This window comes from Pipistrellus hanaki (assembly GCF_964339955.1).
Source record: "Pipistrellus hanaki genome assembly, chromosome: 14".
Classification (NCBI taxonomy): Eukaryota; Metazoa; Chordata; class Mammalia; order Chiroptera; family Vespertilionidae; genus Pipistrellus; species Pipistrellus hanaki.
Genome location: NC_140516.1, coordinates 49980884 through 50001460, shown reverse-complemented (window position 1 = coordinate 50001460; position 20577 = coordinate 49980884). Strand labels below are relative to the sequence as shown.

At 55.6% G+C, this 20577-nt stretch overlaps 2 protein-coding genes across 2 annotated transcripts; one reads left to right on the top strand and one right to left on the bottom strand.

Moving 5' to 3' along the window:
- Positions 1–446: 446 nt before the first annotated feature.
- MTG1 (mitochondrial ribosome associated GTPase 1) lies at positions 447–8773 on the top strand. Its single transcript, XM_084904598.1, has 11 exons — positions 447–676; positions 1468–1532; positions 2564–2668; positions 3735–3815; positions 4282–4338; positions 4619–4709; positions 6538–6599; positions 7055–7151; positions 7345–7426; positions 7668–7780; positions 8324–8773. The coding sequence occupies exons 1-11, from the start codon at positions 565–567 to the stop codon at positions 8482–8484; spliced, it is 1026 nt and encodes a 341-aa protein (XP_084760724.1). The 5' UTR covers positions 447–564; the 3' UTR covers positions 8485–8773.
- Positions 8774–10337: 1564 nt separating this feature from the next.
- SPRN (shadow of prion protein) lies at positions 10338–12706 on the bottom strand. Its single transcript, XM_084904635.1, has 2 exons — positions 12526–12706; positions 10338–11854 (listed from the first exon to the last, which is right to left on the bottom strand). The coding sequence occupies exon 2, from the start codon at positions 11836–11838 to the stop codon at positions 11404–11406; it is 435 nt and encodes a 144-aa protein (XP_084760761.1). The 5' UTR covers positions 11839–11854; positions 12526–12706; the 3' UTR covers positions 10338–11403.
- Between the last annotated feature and the right edge of the window lie 7871 nt (positions 12707–20577).

Genomic DNA, 20577 nt, shown 5'->3' with positions numbered 1-20577 from the left:
TGTCTCTGCGCCAGGGGCGGTTAGCGCCGAGTGTTAGGGAATTTAAGACCACCAAGACCCCCGTGAAGATGTTTGTGTGTTGAGAATCTGAGCATGTTGAATTTTAGGAGCTCGTTCCAAAAATCCCGTCAGAGGAATAGTTTTGTAACTCGGTGTGCGACTGAGTAGTAGCTGGGACCCGGACCAGGTCACAGGGACAGTGAGGACTGGCTGTATAGCTCATTGTGTCACTACACTCAGTGTCTGCCACATTAGAGCCTGGAGCACTTGGGGGCGGGGGGTTAACACATCCACACGGTAAACTTGAAAATTTTAACCAGGTTTGTAGAAAGGAGACGAGACCGCGAAACTCCCGCCCCGGCGCGGGGCCCGCCCCTTAGGCCCCCGCCCCTTAGGCCCCGCCCGCCGCTGAAGGCCGCGTTGTGCGCACGCGCGGGGCGTTGAGTGTCACTCAAGCGCCGGAACCTCGGAGCGCCGGAACCTTCGGCCGCGGCTGCGGGCCCCGCGGGGAGGTCCGTGGCCGGAGCGGCCCCCCGCGCTGCGCGGTGTGCGGGACGCGGCGCGATGAGGCTGGCCCCGCGCGCCCTGTGCAGCGCCGCCGGGGCCGCCTGGCGGGACAGCTTCCCTCTGGGGGGCCACGATGTGGCGCGCTGGTTCCCGGGCCACATGGCCAAAGGTGAGGCCCGGGCGGGGGGCGGGAGTGACCCGATCCTGATTCCCTGCAAGGCTAAGGGGACCGACCAGACGTCCCGCTTTCGGCGGGACAGTCCCGATTTCCAACAATTTGTCCCGCCTCCCGCGGCGTTTTAAGAAAGTCCAAAAGATTTAAAAGAATCTTTCCAAAAATCGGGACTTTTTAAAAACGCTGCGGGACGCGGGACAAATTGTTAAAAATCGGGACGTCTGATCACCTTATTCCCCGAGGTCTCAGTGTCTACATCTGCTTTTAAAGGAAGTAATATTCCTGGGCATTATTTTGAGGACCAAAGGGACCAGGGGCAGGAAAGTACTTTCCAAAAGTGCTTTCCCTGCAGCACCTTAAAACGTAGTCATTTCTTGTCTCCTGCCTAAACCTCTCCGGGAGGTTCTTCGTGTTTGTCAACATGTGGCCCTCAGAGACTTTTGGGACCCGCCCAGCTCCTCTTCGTGTCCTGGTTGCCACTGGACTCCCTGCTCCAGGCCTCGGAGTCGCTCAGATTCACCTTAAATAGTGGCCCAGTGCCCGCCATGCCAGGCTCCTGCCAAATGCTGGAAGAAGGGGTGAGGTGAGAGGTTTGAGTCAGGGCACTGCTGTTGAACTTGAAGGAAAGGCCCGGCAAATGGTTATCAGACATCCTTACCTGAGCACATCCCTCAGAGACGTTCTTTTTAGGCGATTGTGGTGTCATTCTTGACCGATCAGCTTAAAGGTTGTAGCACTCTCGAAAGGCCTCGGACCCCTTGCCTCTTAGGTGTTCTGTTTTCCAGGGCTGAAGAAGATGCAGAGCAGCCTGAAGCTGGTGGACTGCATCATCGAGGTCCATGATGCCCGGATATCCTTTGCTGGTTGTGATATTGGAACTTACATTAAGAAATACATATTTAGCCTTTGTCCCATTTTTGGCTGGAGCTCCAAAAACTCTTGGGAATGTCCTAAGACAGTGGTCGGCAAACTCAATAGAGCCAAATATCAACAGGACAACGATTGATATTTCTTTTGAGAGACAAATTTTTTAAACTTAAACTTCTTCTAACGCCACTTCTTCAAAATAGACTTGCCCAGGCTGAGGTATTTTGTGGAAGAGCCACACTCAAGGGGCCAAAGAGCCGCATGTGGCTCAAGAGCCAGTTTGCTGACCGTGGTCCTAAGGGATGAGAGAGACTAAGGTATCCTTTGTTATGTTAATGAGATGGCTTTTGGAAAGCCCCTCAGGACGGGGTTGGTTCCTGGGAACCCATATGATTTGGGTTCCCAGTTCTAACCCCTGACCTCTAGGAGGGAGAGGGGCTGGAGGTGGAATTGGCCTCCAGTGGCCAGTGATTTCATCTTGCCTGAGTAATGAAGCTGCCATAAAATCCAAATGAGGTTCAGAGAGCTTCCGGGTTGGTGAACCCGTGGAGATTTGGGGAGAGTGGTGCCACAGAGAAGACTTGGGGGTCTCAGTGGTCACTGGAGGAGGCAGTGACAATGTGAGACACACTAGTTAGGACGTCACTTTTCTGGGTGATCAGATACTCATTTTGAACTTTCGTACCTTGATAACCAAACAATGGTGTAGTTTTAAAACCTCCCAGTGAGCCTTGTTTTTGTCACCATCATTCCCATTTGAGAAGCCATGTGAGAGCCACTGCCCTGCCTGTTGCCTCTTTGCTACAGACAGCAGTGTCCGTGGCTCCGTGGCTGTGGGGGAGGGAAGCACAGGGGCTGGGTCACAGCTCCGGGAAAGTGAGCTGGGTGTGTGCTCGCCCTGAGACGGCTCCTTCTAAATATTTCCTTCTGAGCTGGTGCAACCTGGGCAGCGAGACAGAATAAATTAACCAGCTGGTAAAAGCTCTGAAGGAATTTTTGCCTTAATTTTGCCACATCCCACTTTCGGGCCGCAACCCTCTGTTTCAGGAAACCCTCGGGATTAAGCCTCACTTGCTCGTCCTCAACAAAATGGACTTGGCGGATCTGTCAGAGAAGCAGGTAAGGCCCCTCCGCTGCCTCGGCCCTGGCTCGCTTGGCCCTGATGACAGTCTCTGCTGAGACACTTGAGTTTGCCGGCCAGGCAGGCAGGCAGGCAGGCTTTGGCACTCACCCTTCGCCTTCCTCTAACGTGTAGTTTATGGTCCCAGTCATTCATGTGTGTCTCCCAGGGGAAGTGGCCAGGAGATGCTGCTGGAGCCCAGGGCCCACATGTGACTGAGCACTTGAAATGTGGCTCTTGTGGCTGCAGAATTGACCTTCACATGATTTCATTTTAATTAGTTTAAGTTTCAGTGGCCATATGAGTCTGTTGGCCGCAGGTCTGGACAGTGCTGGCCTGGAGGTCTCCTGTGCTTGCTGCTTTCCCCCGGGTGTCCACATTCACCAATTCCAGGGCCTTCCAGACCCCCGGGCTGGCTGCAGATCGCCTCCTGCCTGCTGTGTGACCGGAAGGTGCCCTTGATCGGAATCGAACCTGGGACCTTTCAGTCCGCAGGCCGACGCTCTATCCATTGAGCCAAACCGGTTTCGGCTACTTTCAGTCTTTTAAAGTATTCCATATACTTAATAATCAGATTGGGTTCAAACCTTAAAGTGGAGTTCACTTTGTGAAAGCTTGTTAGAATGCACAGGAGTGATGAAAATACTAACGGGAAATGAAACTATCAATAGTATTTCAGTGCCCAATGCGGCTTCAGAAGAACCTAGGTTAGCCTCATCTTATAAGAAGGCCCTGGGGTCCCAAGAAGGTGGGATGCTCACCTCCGGTGGAGTCTAGAGCCCTCGGACTGAGACCGGCTCTTCCCTCCTGTCCTTACACGGAGCCAGCTGCTCCGGGCCACTGGTGGGGCCAGGCTGCCCTCTCAAGTCCCCTCACACAGTCTGCACTGCCCTCCCTCGGTGCCCCGTCACCTGAGTCCCCACGTCTGGCCTAATCCTCCCTGCGTCCCCAGCCCCAGGGGCTCTGAGCCCGAACGCATGCCTGGGCAATCTCAGATCCTCAGACCGTAGGGTGTTATGCCACCCCTATTTTTACTTAGTATTAAAATAGAAATATCTCTTTCAGAAAATTTTACGACACTTGGAAAGAGAAGGCCTAAAAAACGTCATTTTTACCAACTGTGTCAAGGATGAAAACATCAAGCAGGTGGGCTTTTCTGTTTTACACTCAAACCTTCCGCTGAGGGACTTGGAGAAAACACTGCAGAATGTCCTGTGCTTTCATAGAGGAGAGTTTTGGAGGCAACCCACGGATTTGCTGGGATTCTGGGGCGCACTTGTCTCCCGGTGCCCAGAGCAGATGAGCCTGGACAGTCCGATGGTCTGAAAGGGCAGAATCAGCTGTAAAATACACTTCCGGTCACAAGTAGGAAGGGCCTTTGGAAAGTGTAGGACCTTATGTGTGCCAGTTGTGTCGGAGAATTTCACTGGCTGGTGTGCATCTTTGTGACCAGGAGTTGTCACCCTCCTGGGATGGGACAGGACAGGGCACGGGTAGTCCCCCCTCCATAGGGCATCTAAATCCTTGATGTGGATAGAACCCGAGTGTGCCACCTCCAGAAACCAGGGGAGAAGCCCGTTTCCTCAGGAAAGTGCCTGTGTGGTTGTTACAGGTCGTCCCCGTGGTCACGGAGTTGATTGGAAATAGCTACCGCTACAACCGCGGAGAGGTTGGTTGATGGCTCTGGCCCTGGGGCAATCCGTTCTGCTGAGGAGCCCGAGGCTCACCTGCTAACCACAGCGGCCAGACTGAGCCCTTGGCATAAACATGAGCCTCTCTCCTCACTGCTCCCCCGCAGGAGGGGTGGGGGCTGTCGGGATGGGCAGGCCTCAGCAGTGACCTTCCTTCCCCCTCGGCTGGCCGAGGCTCCTGGGTCCCGTGGGGTGGGCTGCTGGGGCTCCCGATGGGGGTCTGGTTGTATCCCTGACGGTCACTGTTCTGCCTCTCAGAATATGGAATTCTGCATCATGGTGATTGGCGTCCCCAACGTCGGCAAGTCCTCGCTCATCAACTCGCTCAGGAGACAGCACCTCAAGAAAGGTACTGCCCGCCACGTCGGCTGAGGTTGCGACGTCCTCATCCTTCCTTCCGAGCAGCTGCTCTTGTCCTGAGACGAAACTCCGCCCCTAAGTCCTCGGGCACAGCCCTCAGCTGGTCCCTTTCCTCCAGAAGGACCCAGTTAGCGCCTGCTGTGGGGTCACACGGTGAGAGAGTCCTCCCGTGACATTTCACACTTAATTTGTTCTCTCTCTGCTTGATACCTGGATGACGATTCTAATGTTGGTGATTTTGTCTTTTCATTTAAGTTTTTTTTTTTAAATATATCTTTATTGATTTCAGAGAGGAAGGGAGAGGGAAAGAGAAACATCAATGACGAGAGAGAATCACTGATTGGCTGCCTCCTGCACGTTCCCTATTGGGGATCAATACCCAGGCATGTGCCCTTGATCGGAATCGAACCTGGGACCCTATGTGGTGAGCCACCCTCAGGGCCCCACCTGTGGTCCAGTGCAGCCCCAGCCCTGAGCCAAACCGGCTAGGGCTTCATTTAAGTTTTTGATCCATTGTCCCCAACGTCTTACACAGCCCATGGGGTCTGATGTCAGGCAGGGGTGTCGGGAGCCTGCATGGGGATCACATCTGGGAGCCCCGGGCTGTCTCCCTGCTTCATGCATGTTCTCTGATTTCGAGGCACACAGTACTCTAACTGTGCCTGTCCCCTTTTCCTAAGTATTTGAAGTGTAAAACTGTCTGCATTGACACACACACACACACACACACACACACACACCCGGTCAGTGTTAGCGCATGGTCTTTGTCAGCACTGTTTCCAGCGCACAACCCGAAGGCTGTAAACCGCACGCAGCTGTGATTGACAGGCGCTGCTTCTGGTACTCTTTCGAGGTAGTCATAGTCATTTATTTATTTATTATTTTTGTTGTTGTTGTTGTTGTTGTTAAATATATTTTATTTATTATTTACAGAGAGGAAGGGAGAGAGATAGCTAGAAACGTCGATGAGAGAATCATCGACCAGCTGCCTCCTGCACACCCCCCACTGGGGATGTGCCCGCAACCAATGTACATGCCCTTGACCGGAATCGAACCTGGGACCTTTCAGTCCGCACGCCAACGCTCTACCACTGAGCCAAACTGGCTTTGGCATATTTTTTAAAGTTCATTTTTCTTTAATTGTGGCTTAAAAAACCGGTGGCATTAAGTTAAATAGCTCAACTCTCCACTGTCTCCCAGCACTGGGAACCTGAGTCTCCTTCCTGTCTCTGAGGGTCTGTGAATGTAGCACCCGTGTCTGGCGTCACTGAGCGTAATGGCCTCCAGGTCCGTCCAGGTTGTGGCAGGTGCCAGACCTCATGATTTTTAAGGTGGAATAATACTGCGTTGTGTGGATGGACCACATTTATCCGCCAGTGGACACACATGTCCCTTTACCCTCCAGTTGACTTGGCAGAGGGTGTAGTCTGCTTGGGACACACCCTGAACTGGGCTGGGCCTTGGTCAGGTCAGACGGCCTACGGTGGGGGGGCGGAGGGGGGGGCGGGTGCTGTGGGCAGTGCCATGGGGCAGATAGGAGGGTGCAGGGTCAAGTGTAGGAGGGAGGGGGTGACTGCTGAAAGGAGCAGCTGTCTGACCGTCAGTCAGGCCCTCGCCCCTTTCCCTCCACAGGGCTTGGGCACCTTTGCAGGCGATGGCAGGCATTGGGAACCTGCTTGAAAAGGTCATTGCCATGAGCTGGTCTGGGGCAGAACCCTGAACTCAAGTTTGCAGGTTTCCATGTGCTTCGTTGCTTGTTCTGTACCTGATTCGCCAGGTGTGTTTAATGTACGTTGACAGCCCTGTTTCTCCCGCAGGAAAAGCCACCAGGGTGGGCGGCGAGCCTGGGATCACTAGAGCTGTGATGTCCAGAATTCAGGTAGGGCCTCGGCTCTGGGCCCAGAGCTGCACACACACACATGCCCGCCACCTCCTGGGGGCTCGCAAGGTGCTGTGCTTGTCTCTGTCCTTTCCCTCAATCTCCATTCCCACGAGTACTCGCCCCGGGCCGGGCACCGCACCGGCCTCACACCGGACCTACGGGGAGGGCACGCTGGTCCCTGGTTACAGATGGGCAAACTGAGGCACAGAGGAGTTGCATTACCTCTCTGACATTCCTTCCTCCTGGAAAGATGGGGCTGAGGGGGCTCTTGCTGTTATCTCCAAATCAACGGGAGCGGATCCCTGTGGGGAAGCCAAGAGCTCGTGAAAACGACCCCATCAGGGCAGGGTCATTCGGGTGTCTCCTGCTTGAGGGTTGTCCAACAGAAGGCCTGGTCGGAGGGCTGCTTGAGGCTTCCTGAGTGGCGGGCCAACTGCCCTCTGTGCCCACAGGTGAGTGAGCGGCCGCTGATGTTCCTGCTGGACACGCCCGGAGTGCTGGCCCCGCGGATCGAGAGCGTGGAGACGGGCCTGAAGCTGGCCCTCTGTGGTGAGCCACCCTTGGGGCCCCACCTGCGGCCCAGTGCGGCCCCAGCCCGTGGCGGAGCCACACTAACCCGCAGGCCACGCTAACGCTCAGCGCTGTCCCTGTGCAGCCGGGCAGGACAGTCAGGTCTGGGGTGGCCTCCTTGCAGCCTCTGGCTGAGACCGAGGGCGTGCACTCACCTCACTCCTGTTTCCAGGAACCGTGTTGGACCACCTGGTCGGGGAGGAGACTCTGGCCGACTACCTTCTCTACACCCTCAACAGGCACCAGCTCTTTGGGTGAGAGCCCGATGAGGGCAGGCCAGCCCGTCCTCTCCTGTGCTAGCGTGGTTTCCCAGGTGGCACTGGTAGGGTATTGCAGACAACCAAGTCTGCGTCATTTGAAGTAGCAGTCGCCAACAGGTGGTCCGAAAGGTTAGCGACCGCTAACTTGAAATGTATTTAGTTGGATGCGTTTGATACACAGATACAGCTGTAACCCCTCCTCCCCACCCCTCACGCCCTGGCTCCTGCTGCTCAGGTACGTGCAGCACTACGGCCTGGGCCAGGCCTGCGATGACGTGGCAAGTGTGCTGAAGCGCGTGGCCATCAAGCTGAGGAAGACGCAGAAGGTGAAGGTGCTCACGGGCACAGGTGAGACCCCGGGCAGGGGCCTGTCCTCAGAGCAGCCTGGCCACCCAGGGAGGGCTCTGGGGCCATGAAGCTGTTGTGGGAGCCAAGGTTCTTGTCCAGCCTCTCTGCGGTGGGCCCAGGCGGTGCTGGGTGCATTCCGTGTTCACCCTTCCTCAGGAGGCTGAATCTGTTTTATTTATTTTTTAATTTAATATGTTTTTATTCATTTCAGAGAGGAAGGGAGAGGGAGAGAGAAACATCAATGATGAGAGAGAACCATTGATCGGCTGCCTCCTGCACACCCCACACTAGGGATTGAGCCCGCAACCTGGGCATGTGTCCTCACCAGGAATCAAACCATGACCTCCTGGGTCAGAGGTTGATTCAGTCTAACCACTGAGCCACACCAGCCGGGCTGGCTCTGTTTTCTTTTTGAGTAGGTCCTGGTGCCTGAGCTCCACAGGTACCCACCTCAGGGTCCCTGTTCCTGAGGGCAGGCTGGGGGGGGGGGGGGGGATCCTGCGTGGGAGCCCCTTCCTCACCAGACCCTCCTGCCTCCCTCAGGCAACGTGAACGTCATCCAGCCCAACTACTCGGCGGCAGCCCGGGACTTCCTCCAGACCTTCCGCAGGGGGCTGCTGGGCCCCGTGATGCTGGACCGGGACATCCTGCAGGGCCTCCCCGCTGCAGACCCCAGCCAGGCTCTAGGCCCCGGAGACGTGTAGCACCCCAGACCTTCACGTCTGGGTTCTGACACTCAGGGCTCCCTCTTCCGGAAGCTCCGTGCCAGTCACTGCGGAAGCTCCGCAGCCAGGCCAGCTCCTGGTCCTGGGGGCCAGTGCGTGGGGTGCGGACATCAGCCCCGACCTTCCGGCGCAGTCCTGCGTGCCTGGCCGGGCGAGGACATTCTCTCACGCTCACTTCTCGCACGGAGAAGCTCACATCGGCCCGGAGAGAGTGAAGCTGTAATCTAATTTAAATGTTTTAAACTAAGCCGCGTGTCTGTTGTTGGCCCAGTCACCCTCAGCACCTTGGGCGCTTGTGTCAGGGCCCCTGTCACCAGGGAGAAGCGGGAGGCGAGCTGGTGAGCAGCTGGCGATGCAGTGTCATCTGACGCAGCGCCCGGGGGCCTGCAATGAGGAGGCGTTGCTGCCAGCACAGTGTTTATTTCACAGCGCTGCTGGAATGTGCACACAAATGGGGACAGAAGGTTCCAGTACTCGTGGCAGCACCCAAGGCCTGGCCTGTCCCCTCGGGAATGTGTACTGGCCGGGAGGGTCTCTGTATGGGCAGCGGGGACCTAGGGCTCGCACTGCTCTGAGCACCTTCTAGCTGATGGACCATAAGCTTCCCAAGTGCCTCCCAGCACCGGTCATTGCACCTTATAAGGGTCCACGGGCAGGAAAAGGACAGGAGGGATGGTGGGCTGGGGGAGCAGGTGCCCTGGCCAGTAGCCCTGGCTGTTCTACTGGAGGCCTGACCTCCCTGGAGCTGCCAGGGGCCTCTTCCTGTAGGTGTCACTGCCCATGTGGGCTCCCTTCTAGTTCCCACTATTTATGTGGGATCCCCCTACCCTCCGCCCAGGTCCCACTACCCACGTGGGTTTCCCACACCACAAACCCTGGCTAACCCCCTGCGATGATCCACCCTGAGCACCCTCTGCCTCCTGCGGGAACCCTGAGCGTGTGTGTGGGGGGATATGGTAGGGGGGGCAGGACTAAAAGATTCAGGGCCGCACCCAACGCCAGACACACTCCCAGGGTCCCAGGGTCCCAGGGTCCAGGGTCGGGGATGAAATGAGCTCTTGACCGGAATCTGGCATCTGGATTCCAGAGCGAGCTGATGGCTCCCTTGCGCCACGCAGCCTGTCCGGGTGGCATTGAGTGGCTGAGCGCAGCCACGCTGGGCCCCCCTGTGGGCCCTTGGGGAGAACAGCTCGGCCTGTGCAGGATGACTCCTGCTGCCTGCGGATAAACGGCAGGAGGGCCACACTGCCGGGCCGGGCTCGGCCACGGCTCACGGCTTTGGCGGCATCCAGCTTGGTCCGGAATGGATAGAGGAGCGTCTGGGCTCGCTGCACCCCAAGAATGCTGGCAGTGTGCACACAGGAGGCTGCCGAGGCTTCATCCTGCAGCTTCGTGTTTTGGAGAAAAACTTGATCCGGAAAAACTTGAGTCCTGCCGGAAGCCTAGAGACCCTTCTCCCCGGCCCCTGACCAGAGCCAGCTGTGGGAGGACAGAGGGGCAGGCTCGCCAGGGCCTGGTCTCGGCACTGGTGTCCATCACAGAGACCAAGGGCCCTGAGGTCTGGGGGCGAGGGCGCATTCTGGGAGGCTCTTGCTGAGCACCAGGAGGGTGCGGCCCCAGGAGCCGGCCTGGAGCTGGCCTGCCTTGGGGTGCGGTGGTGGTAGAGCTGGATACGGGGGGAAGAGCTGCCCCCCTGCTCCCCAGGGCTGAGCTCCAGGTGCCCCAGAGGCTAAGGTTGGCCTTAAACATGGGGGTGGTGGGTGCCGTAGGCAAACCCTGTGTTTCCTTAGAAGTGCCTCGACATCGGCCTGGGGGCCTGTCCTCAGTGTCTGGAGTGTTCAGACACCCAGATGGTGCTGGAGGAGTCTGCCTCTGGGAGCTTCTACTGAGGGAGGCCCTCACGCCCAGGGTGCTTGCTGGGTCCTGGGGCCCAGCCACCTTCGCCTTCCCCCAGGTACTGCCATAGTTATGTGCCTGGAGCTCCCAGCCTCACCTTCCAGGGGGTGCTGCCCGCTGAGGGTGGCCACTGCCCTGGAACACAGCCAGCCAGGCCGGGCGGGCTCTTCGGTGGGAGTGGCAGCTGCAGTCCCTGAGCGCAGGCCAGGGCTCCGGGTCCGGGATTTGAACCTTTAGTTCAAAGGGAATGGAACAATCCTGGTATTTAAACAGAATGTTGCTTTTTTCAAAGTAGGTCCCAAGAAGAATCAAGTGACTTGTTCCAAGTCAGAGCACAGTGGCTCCGAGGGAGTCCCTGGCAGAGGGCCTCACAGAGCATCTGCACAGAGCATCTGGGGCAGGGGTGTCCGGGGACGTGCACAGAACCACGAGGGGGCAGGCCTGGGCTCAGATCCACAGGGCCAGCACCTGGCAGTCTCCATGCTTCGGTCCCTGAGCAGAAACCTCTCCAAATCAGTTCCTGTGGTCCATCCTGGCGGCTTCTGGGAGGGAGGCCACCACAGCCCTCCGTGCACCTCTCTGCCTGGTGGTCAGCATGTCCACACCCCTCCAGTGTCCAGGGAGGCCTCCAAGGAGACGGAGTGGCCGGAACAGCCTGGTCTCGCACCTGTCTCAGGCAGCTCTGGGAGGTGGTAGGCAGCTGGCCGGGAGGCACAGGAGCCATGGACACTGGCCTTTTGGGGGAGCACGCTAACCAGTAAATTAGCGGGTGAGGCCTCCTGGAGCTGATGGGAGCCTCTGGAGGGGCCTGGGCAGGGTGGTGAGCAGGAGGGGGCACCCGGGCCACCGGGAAGAGGATGCAGCTCCTGCTGGGACTGGCCGGCATCCCCCAGGCAGCCTTTCTGGTCACTAGGATCGTGGGCTGTGGGCTGTAGGCTGCGCCTGCGGGGCAGGTGCGGGCCGGGGGTGGGGGGGGCGATTTGGCTCCGCGCCCTGCCCTGCCTAGGGCTGCAGCAGCCCCAGGGCGCTGAGGGCCCCGCCAAGCAGCAGGCAGAGGCGCAGGCTGCACGCAGTAGGCCCTGCAGCCGACGTCCATGCCCAGTAGCTGTAGACGGCCGTCCTGTTGCCTCCGGAGGCGGCGTCCTCGCCCTCGGGGTCACTCTCCCAGGGCCCCAGGGCCCTCCTCCAGCCCGAGCCCGACGAGGCCGCGGCCGCCGCCCCCGCCGCCGCCGCCGCCGCCACGGCGCCCACGCGCAGGGCGGACCCCGAGTAGCGGGGCGCCGGCCGCACGCGCACCCGGGGCACCCCGCGCGCGCCCCCGCGGCCCCCGCGCGCGCCGCCGCGCGCCCCTCCGCGGCCGCCCTTGGCCTCGCCGCCGTCGCCGAGGAGGGTGGCGGCCAGCAGCAGGGCCCAGCACGTCGCTGCCATCCAGTTCATCCTCGTGGGGCGAGACCTGCGGGCGACGGAGGAAGGACCTCAGCTTCCGAGGCCGGGGGCGGGGTGCCGGGACGGGGCTCGCTGCCCTCTCGGGCCCGTGGACTGCGAGGAGGGGCTTGAACGCCTGGGACTGGGGACCCAGGCCTGGGGGGGAGGGTTTTGTTCGGTTACCGGGAAGGGGAGGTGGGGAGGGTTTGTGGCCGGAGTGCAGGGGGGCAGAGCTGGGTGGCAGGGAGCACCCTGCGGCGGGGCCAGAGGCCGGCGGGCGCCACCTGCTGGGCTGCTCCGGAAGGACACCGGCCGCGCTGCGGTGCGGCGTGTGTCTGGGGGCGCAGTCTCAGGGGCCGGGGGCCCCCAGAACCCGGATCGGGGTCTGGAGCGAGGACCGTGCGCCTCCGCCCGGCTCCCCCGGCGGCGAGGCCAGGGGCCGGGGACGCGCGGCTGGTGACGCGGGGCTGGCTCCACCCCCCCGGCCGGGACCCAGGGGCCCGTCCCTTCCCCCCAACCCGGCCCCGCATCCCCCCCTCCCCGGCCTGCCTGGCCCCACAGCCGGGACGGGGACGGGGACCCGGACCGGGACAGGCCGCCGGCCGGTTCCTGGCGCAGCGATCGGGGCGGCGCCTCGACCCTCCTCCCGGGCCCGCGGGTCCCTCCATCCCCCGCCCCGCGGGCACCGCTCAGCCTTACCCTCCGCCGGGCTCGGCCGGACCGCGGCGAGGTGGCCGCTGCGGGGCTGCAGCTGGAAAGCGCGGGCTGCGGGGGAGCCTTCGCCCGATCCGCGCGGGGCCGCCGCCCTAGGACTGGGGGCGGGCAGACGCCAGGCTCGGCTGGTCCCCCGGGAGACGGGGAGGAGGAGACAGAGGCGGCTCTGGGAGCGCAGAGCCCCCTCCCTCTCAGCACCACCGCCTCGCTGCACCCCGTCCTCCTCCCCACCCACCCTGCCTCCCTCAGCGGTCCCCATTCCTCCACTCCCCACACATCTCCATCTCCATCCCCGGTGCCCTGTGCCCACACCTGTCCCCACTCCACCCCCCTCCTGCCCGCCCTCCCTCCCTCCACCCTGTTCCTACCCACTTCACATCCTCATCCTCTTCCCTGTGCCAGGGGGACAGAATGCCATGGCAACCTGAGCTCAGGTCCTGGCGCCCAGGCAGCATCGCAGGCCCAGGTCCCCCCTCCTCCGCCTGCGGTGTGCACCGGGCAGATCCATGCGGGCGGCCACTCCATGTCAGGGTCACAGTAACCCGCTGCCCACGCCACAGGCTTCCAGGTGGGATCGGGGCCACTTCCTGAGATGGTGCTGTCTGGCCCTGGCGCGCCCCCCCCCCCCCCAGCCACCTGCCAGGAGCTTGGGGGTGGGCACAGGGACCTTCTCAGCTGCCCGCGGCTGTCTGTGTGTTTAGCATCTCTCTTAGTCCATCAGATCCTCAGGTTTCCAAAGGCTTAGAGCCTCCGCTCCACAGAGCTGCTGGGCACTCTCACTTCTTTTCAATTCTTCCCTCCCTCCTCCCTCCTCCCTCCCTCCCTTCCCTCCTTCTTGCTTTTTCTTTTTGTTAATCCTCACCGGAGGATATTTTTGCATTGATTTTTAGAGAGACTGGAAGGGGAGAGAGAGAGAAACATCAATGTGAGAGAGACACATCGATTGGATTGGGTGCCTTCCGCACACACCCCTGTTAGGTGGAGGCAGGGGGGAGTCCAGAGCTGCAAGGTGTGTAGATGGTGACAGAGATAACTGGCGCCTTCCTGGACCCCTGGCCCGAGGCAGGAATTCCGCACCTCTCATGCCCTCTGCCCTCACCCCACTTTATAAACCGAGTCCCTATGCCCCCTTTTGGCAGGAACTTCCCTGGCCCACCCTTGGACCAGAGAATTTCGCCCAGCAGCGCAAGATTAAAACCTCCCCCTTTTAATCGCCTGGACTCTCTGTGTTTTGTCTCCTGTGTCCCAAACCTCTCAAGTCCGACCCAGGGCCGGGTTGGAGCCTACAACCAACATACATGCTCTTACAGGAACTGAATGTGGGACCCTTCAGTCCACAGGCCAGTGCTCTACCCACCGAGCCAAACTGGCTAAAGCAAATCCCACAAGCTTTGATATGCCATGTTTTCATATTCATTTTAAAACATTTCCTTATTTATCTTTTGGTTTCTTATTTAACCAATAGATTATTTAGAAATATTTGGAGATTTCCCAGAGATCTTAATCTTTTAGTGATTTCTGTTTTAATCCTATTATGGTCAGCATATGTACTTTGCCTTGCTTTGAGTTCTTTTAAGTTAGACTTGGTCTATGGCTTGGAATACGGGTCTGCCTTGTTCCCTGTGCTCTTCGGTGCTGGTGGAGTGCCAGTCAGTCCAGGGAGTCTGTATCCTCCCGACTCTGCACTGGTTTTACCTCCCTGGGCCTCGTACACACACTTGTTTTTGGGTTTGTCTCTGGAAAGTCCACACCTGCTGCCACTCCTGACTTTTTATTCCTTCATGTGCCAGCTCATCTTTGTGATGGAGTGATGGCTAATTTGCATATTGCCCTTTTATTAGGTAGGATGTGCCAGCTCATCTTTGATTGGGCGCTGAGTCCTGTAATGGGAGAATTCGCTGCCTGGAGCCACTCTCAGGTGCTCCCTTCCTCCCCCCTGAAGGGATTTGTTGTTTGTTTTTACTTCTTCCAGACGCAGGGTGGTGCCAGCTGTCTAGACTCAGTGTGACTCTAGACCAGTGGTTCTCAACCTTCCTAATGCCGCGGCCCTTTAATACAGTTCATCATGTGGTGGAGACTCCCAACCATAAGATTATTTTTGTTGCTACTTCATAACTGTAATTTTTCTACTGTTAATGAATCATAATGTAAATATCTGTGTTTTCCGATGGTCTTAAGCGACCCACAGAGGGTTTTAATCCTATTATGGTCAGCATATGTACTTTGCCCACAGAGGGTCTCTTAAGACCATCGGAAAACACAGATATTTACATTATGATTCATTAACAGTAGAAAAATTACAGTTATGAAGTAGCAACAAAAATAATCTTATGGTTGGGGGTTGAGAGGGCAGGGCGGAGCTAACTCCTGATCCTCCATTTTGTAACTAGACCCTAGCCCTCACCCAGGCAATCGGGGTCAGCCAAAGCAGTGACATCACCACCCCTATAAAACCCTTTGATCTGTTGAAGCTCGCTCTCTCCCGCCATGCCACTGTCTGTGTAAGTGGGGCAGAGCTCAGACTAGTCCAAATACAGGCTTTCTGCTGTTGCATCAGACTCAGCTCCCTGCTGGTCTTTGGGGATCACAAAATCTGGGCATAACAGGGCTCAGCACAACATGAACTGTACCACAGGGTCGCGGCCTCAGGAAGGCTGAGAACCGCTGCTCCAGAGTGCTTTGGAAGTGCTTTTTCTGATAATAGGGCATTTCTGGTGGGACATTTGCCCGTCACAGTGGCCGGGACTCTCGGAGCCGGGTTAGCCTCAGGTCTGTCCAACAGGAGGCTCCTCGGATTAGTGGTTGATGTTTCCCAGGACCCTAGCATCTGCGGACAGTGCTGACAGGTGCTGGTCCTGACCTCCTGCTTCCCAGGCCCTGTTCCCCCACCATCTCAGACGCCTTCCCGCAGACCCGGCTTCCCATCGCCCAGAGCTTCCCCTCTGCCCAGAGCTACCCTCCTGGTCCCGCGTTAAGACTAGGTCACTCCTACCGCACCCTTGTCACCGCAGTGAGCGCCCAGGACCTGGCACCTGGGAGTCCCTGCCTCCCAGGCCAGGGTGCCCAGCCCCTGCAGAGCCTCCTCCCTGCTGCAGCGGAACCGCCACAGCTGGCTGCTTCCCCGCAGGCTTCCTGAACTGCACCCCCTTCTCGGAAAACCAGGGCAGGGGCACCGCTTCCTGCCTTTTCTGCAGAGATCTTATATCTTTGTGCACACACCTCCTGGGGCCTCCTGCCCAAGCCGCAGGCTGGCCCCTCCCGCGAGGACCCTCGCCCTTCTTCCTCTCCAGCCTCCTGTCTTATAAACGAAAGGGAAGAAAACCCCACCTCACAGCCACGTTCTCTGCCTCCCTCCCCGCCAGCTCCCCTGCGCATGTCTACTGGCAGGATGCCCCCAAGCCCCTGAGACTGGCCCCGGAGGGGCTCAGACTGTCCCTGCCACCCTTCCATCCCACCCTCCAGCCAACAAGCTTCAACCACCATCATCCTAACCCGCGTGGGGCCTCCCAGTTCTGCTGTATTGACTGGGTGGTCAATTTGCATTTCCATGTAAACTGTAGTAGAATCATTTATTTATTTTATTTATTTATTTATTTATTTTAAAAAATATATATTTTATTAATTTTGTACAGAGAGAAAGAGAGAGAGTCATCAATCAGCTGCCTCTTGCACACCCCCTACTGGGGATGTGCCCGCAACCAAGGTACATGCCCTTGACCGGAATCGAACCCGGGACCTTTCAGTCCCCAAGCCGATGCTCTATCCACTGAGCCAAACCGGTCCCGGCTAGAATCATTTTTTAAAATGTATTTTTATTGATTTCAGAGAGGAAGGGAGAGGGAGAGAGAGAAACATCAATGATGAGAGAGAATCATCGATCAGATGTTTCCTGCACACACACACCCCCTCCCCACTGGGGATCGAGCCCGCAACCCGGGCAAGTGTCCTGACCAGGAATCGAACCTGTGACCTCCTAGTTCATGAGTGGATACTAAACCACTGAACCATACTGGCTGGGCAATACATAACATTTTTCTTGTCTTTTTAACAGACAGCTATTTAAAATAATTTATTTTCTGTTTGCCTCTCTGCAGAAAAACAAGTGACTTTCATTTATTGACTGTGTCCAGATGCTTGCTACACTTTCTTGTGAATTCTACTAACTTACGTGTAGATTCTTCTGGATTTTTTAAATCCCCAGGGCATTGTCTGTGAGTGATGACCCCCCTTTCTAACCTTACGACGTCTCTGCTCCTAACTCACCGCCCGGGTTAAGACGTCCCAGGCGAAGTCCAGGTGAGAGGGGGCCTGTGCGGTCTCTGATCTCAGAAAGTAGGGCACTTGCTGTGGTTTGTGTTTTGATGATATTCGTTATCAGATTGAGGAAGTTCTCTGCTATTTCTGTTGTAGGCAGGCCCAGACGTCCCGCTTTTGGCAGGATAGCCCCGATTTTAAACAATTTGTCTTGCATCCCACGGCATTTTTAAAAAGTCCCAATTTTTGAAATTTAGGATCTTTCTAAAAATCGGGACTTTTTAAAAATGCCGTGGGACACGGGACAAATTGTTAAAAATCGGGGCTGTCCCGCCAAAAGCAGGACGTCTGGTCACCTTGAGCTAGACCGACATGAGTGGGGCCAGGACGACGGGCCAGGTCCAGAAGGCCAGGGGGCGGGAGGCCCCAGGTGCCTACAATGGCCAATCAGTTGTAGGGTAGGATCCTGCCCGATGGTGACTTCCCCTCCCCCAGCACATCACTGGTCACGAGGTTTGGACCCCCTGACCTTCCCCCCAGAGGTGAACATCTAGGCCAGCGGTCGGGCAAACTCATTAGTCCACAGAGCCAAACACCAACAGTTACAACGACTGAAATTTCTTTGGAGAGCCACATTTGTTAAACTCTTCTAACGCCACTTCAACATAGACTCGCCCAGGCCGTGGTACCCGGGTGAGCCCAGGTGAAATTTCAAAGTCCACCGGACCGCCTTCCTCCGCACAGGAGAGGGGGCAGGGTGTGTGGAATCCCCTAGGAGAGAGAGGTGAGAGAGAGAGAGAGAGAGAGAGAGAGAGAGAGAGAGAGAGAGAGAGAGAGAGACTCAAACAGAACATGTGATGGAGAACCCACGAGGGGAAGGGCAGTCATTAGGCTCCCTCTGCTTTTACCCTCTGCATCGCTCCTTCCTTTCTTGGAAGCCCTTCTCAGTATTAGCGTTTTCTTTGTTTGGAGGCCTTTGTGTACCCCTGTCTTCCAGGTGTGCCCACCAGCAGCTCATTCTCTTCGTCTCCCTCCCTCTGAGGATGTCCTAGTTCCCTCCATAGCTGAGGTCTGTAGGGCGGTTTCTCAGACACAGGGCGCGGGCTTGACACACTTTCAGCTCTTCGACCTGCCGTTCCTCCGCCTGCTGCCTCCGCGCAGATGCGGAATGTGCAGTCATGCACATGGGTTTCCCTCTGTAGATAATGTGTCCTTTCTCTCCGGCTGTCTTAGGACTCTTCTTTGTCTTTAGATTTCAAAAGATTGGTTCTGATGTGTTTTGATGGGAATTTCTTTGGGCTTATCCACTTTGGAGTTTGCCCAGCTTCTTGAATCTGTAAGTTTATGTCTTCCACCACATTTGGGAAGTTTTCAGCCATATTTAAAAATTTTATTTTTATTTTTTTATTATTATTATTATTTTTTAGTCTCTCTCTTCTTTTCAGATTTCTAGTCATAGAAATAGAAGAACTTTTGCTACTGTGCCAGAGGTCTCTGCTGCTCTATTATTTTTTCCTATTTTCTCTCTGTTGTTTACATTGAGTAAATTCTACTGGTTTGTCTTCAAGTTCACTGATGCTGTTCTTCGTCATTTCCATTTTACTAGTGAGTCTATTCAGTGAATTAAAAACACACTGAAACAAGCAAGCAGCGGCGCTGGTAAATGCACCTGGTACAGGAAGGTTTCCGCGATTGCTCACCCGATTCTTCAAACACTTCACCTGAAGGCTGAGAGCAGTTTCAGTAAGAAGAGGAGGGAAAACTTGAAGCTGCATTTTTTTCCAGACAAGATCATCACCTGGTTCCTGACACAATATCATTCCTGTTAGAACAGCATGTCACCCTGGGAAGCCAGCAGCTTCACAGCAGCAGGTGGAAAACACTCCTCATAGACAAGACAAAGCAGAAGCATTTGCCAGTGCTTGGTCTTCCACAGGCTGAGAAACAGTCAAAAAATTCAGCCAGGGGAGTACAAGCTAGTGCCCCAGCAGAACCAAAGCCTCCTCCTGCTGGCACAGCAGGAGCATGCAGAGGGTCTGGAGGAGGTTCTGTGGCATCAGCCACAAGGAGCCGTGGGGTTTCTGTAACAAGCAGGAGGCCATGGAGCACAGCTGGCCTCCCTTCCATGATGTTCTCGAAGGCTGCTTTCCCCACCACGCTCCTGCCGCCTCATGGTCTTGCTTTGAAGCAAGATGGCCAGGCTGGGTTTCCTGAAGGAGTCAGCAGTGTTCTTCTTGAGAATTAATGGCTTATCGCTTCTTAGACAAACAATAGCCAAGGGGAATAGTTTTCTTAGGACCGGTTTCTAACAGAGACAGTGCCACAAAGAAATGGATGCACATGTCGACGGCCATTTTATTTTATTTTTTTTAATTTATTTTTTTAATGTATTTTATTGATTTTTTACAGAGAGGAAGGGAAAGAGATAGAGAGTTAGAAACATCGATGAGAGAGAGTCATCGATCAGCTGCCTCTTGCACTCCCCTACTGGGGATATGCCTGCAACCAAGGTACATGCCCTTGACCGGAATCGAACCCTGGACCCTTGAGTCAGCAGGCCGACACTCTATCCACTGAGCCCAACCGGTTTCGGCATGTCGACGGCCATTTTAATTCCAGTGGGCTAAATCTGGAAAAAAAAAAAAAAAAAAAAAAGAAAGAAAGAAAGAAAGAAAGAAAGAAAGAAAGAAAGAAAGAAAAGAAACATCAGCTAACTATCATCCATTAAAGTGTGTATACATTTTCGGGGGAAATCCTGTATATTCTCTAGTTCTATGAGCCAATAGCTAGCAATTGTTAAGAACACTTTTGCTTAAAAAAGAAAAGAAAAAGTGTGTGTTTTTTTCTGTCCTGTTTTTGCTTTATTATCTAACTAGTTGATTCTTTAATATATTAGATGACACTGCAAGTATCAAGGAGGGTCCATGGATACAAGGTATAAAGTGTACCTTAGAATATAGGACTTCAGTAATGACATTAATGAAAATAAGAAAGCAGCCACCTGCAACAAAACACATTACAGTATGTTTCCTTGAATATAACGAGTATATTTTGTTTCAGAAATAATACAGGGAAGAAATGAAAAATAGAGCTAGTAGTAATATGTCAGATAATTCCAGTGTGAGTTTCTCTGTGCACTTTTGTTTTTGTTTTTAAATATTTTTTTATTGATTTTAGAGAGGAAGAGAGAGATCATCAATGAGAGAGGATCACCAATCAGCTGCCTCCTGCACACCCCCTACTGGAGGTGTGCCCGCAACCAAGGTACATGCCCTTGACCAGAATCGAACTTGGAACCTTCCAGTCCGCAGACCCACGCTCTACCACTGAGCCAAACCGGTTTCGGTGAGAGAGAATTATTGGCTGCCTCCTGCACACCTCCTACTGGAGACCAAGCTCACAACCCAGGCATGTGCCCTTACCTGAATTGAACCTGGGACCCTTCAGTCCTCAGGCCAATGCTCTATCCACTGAGCCACACCAGATAGGGTTGCACTTTTGTTCTTTCTCTGAGTTTAGTGATTTAATAACATTCCAAAGTTTTTATGCTTTTCTTTGTACTGTAGATTAATAATGACTCACTTCATAGTGTGGGAGACAGATTTCATATCATGGATTAAAATAATTATAATGAGTACTAAGTGTGTATCCTTTTTTTTTTTTTTTTAAATATATTTTATTGATTTTTTTACAGAGAGGAAGGGAGAGGGATAGAGAGTTAGAAACATCGATGAGAGAGAATCATCGACCAGCTGCCTCTTGCACACCTCCTATTGGGGATGT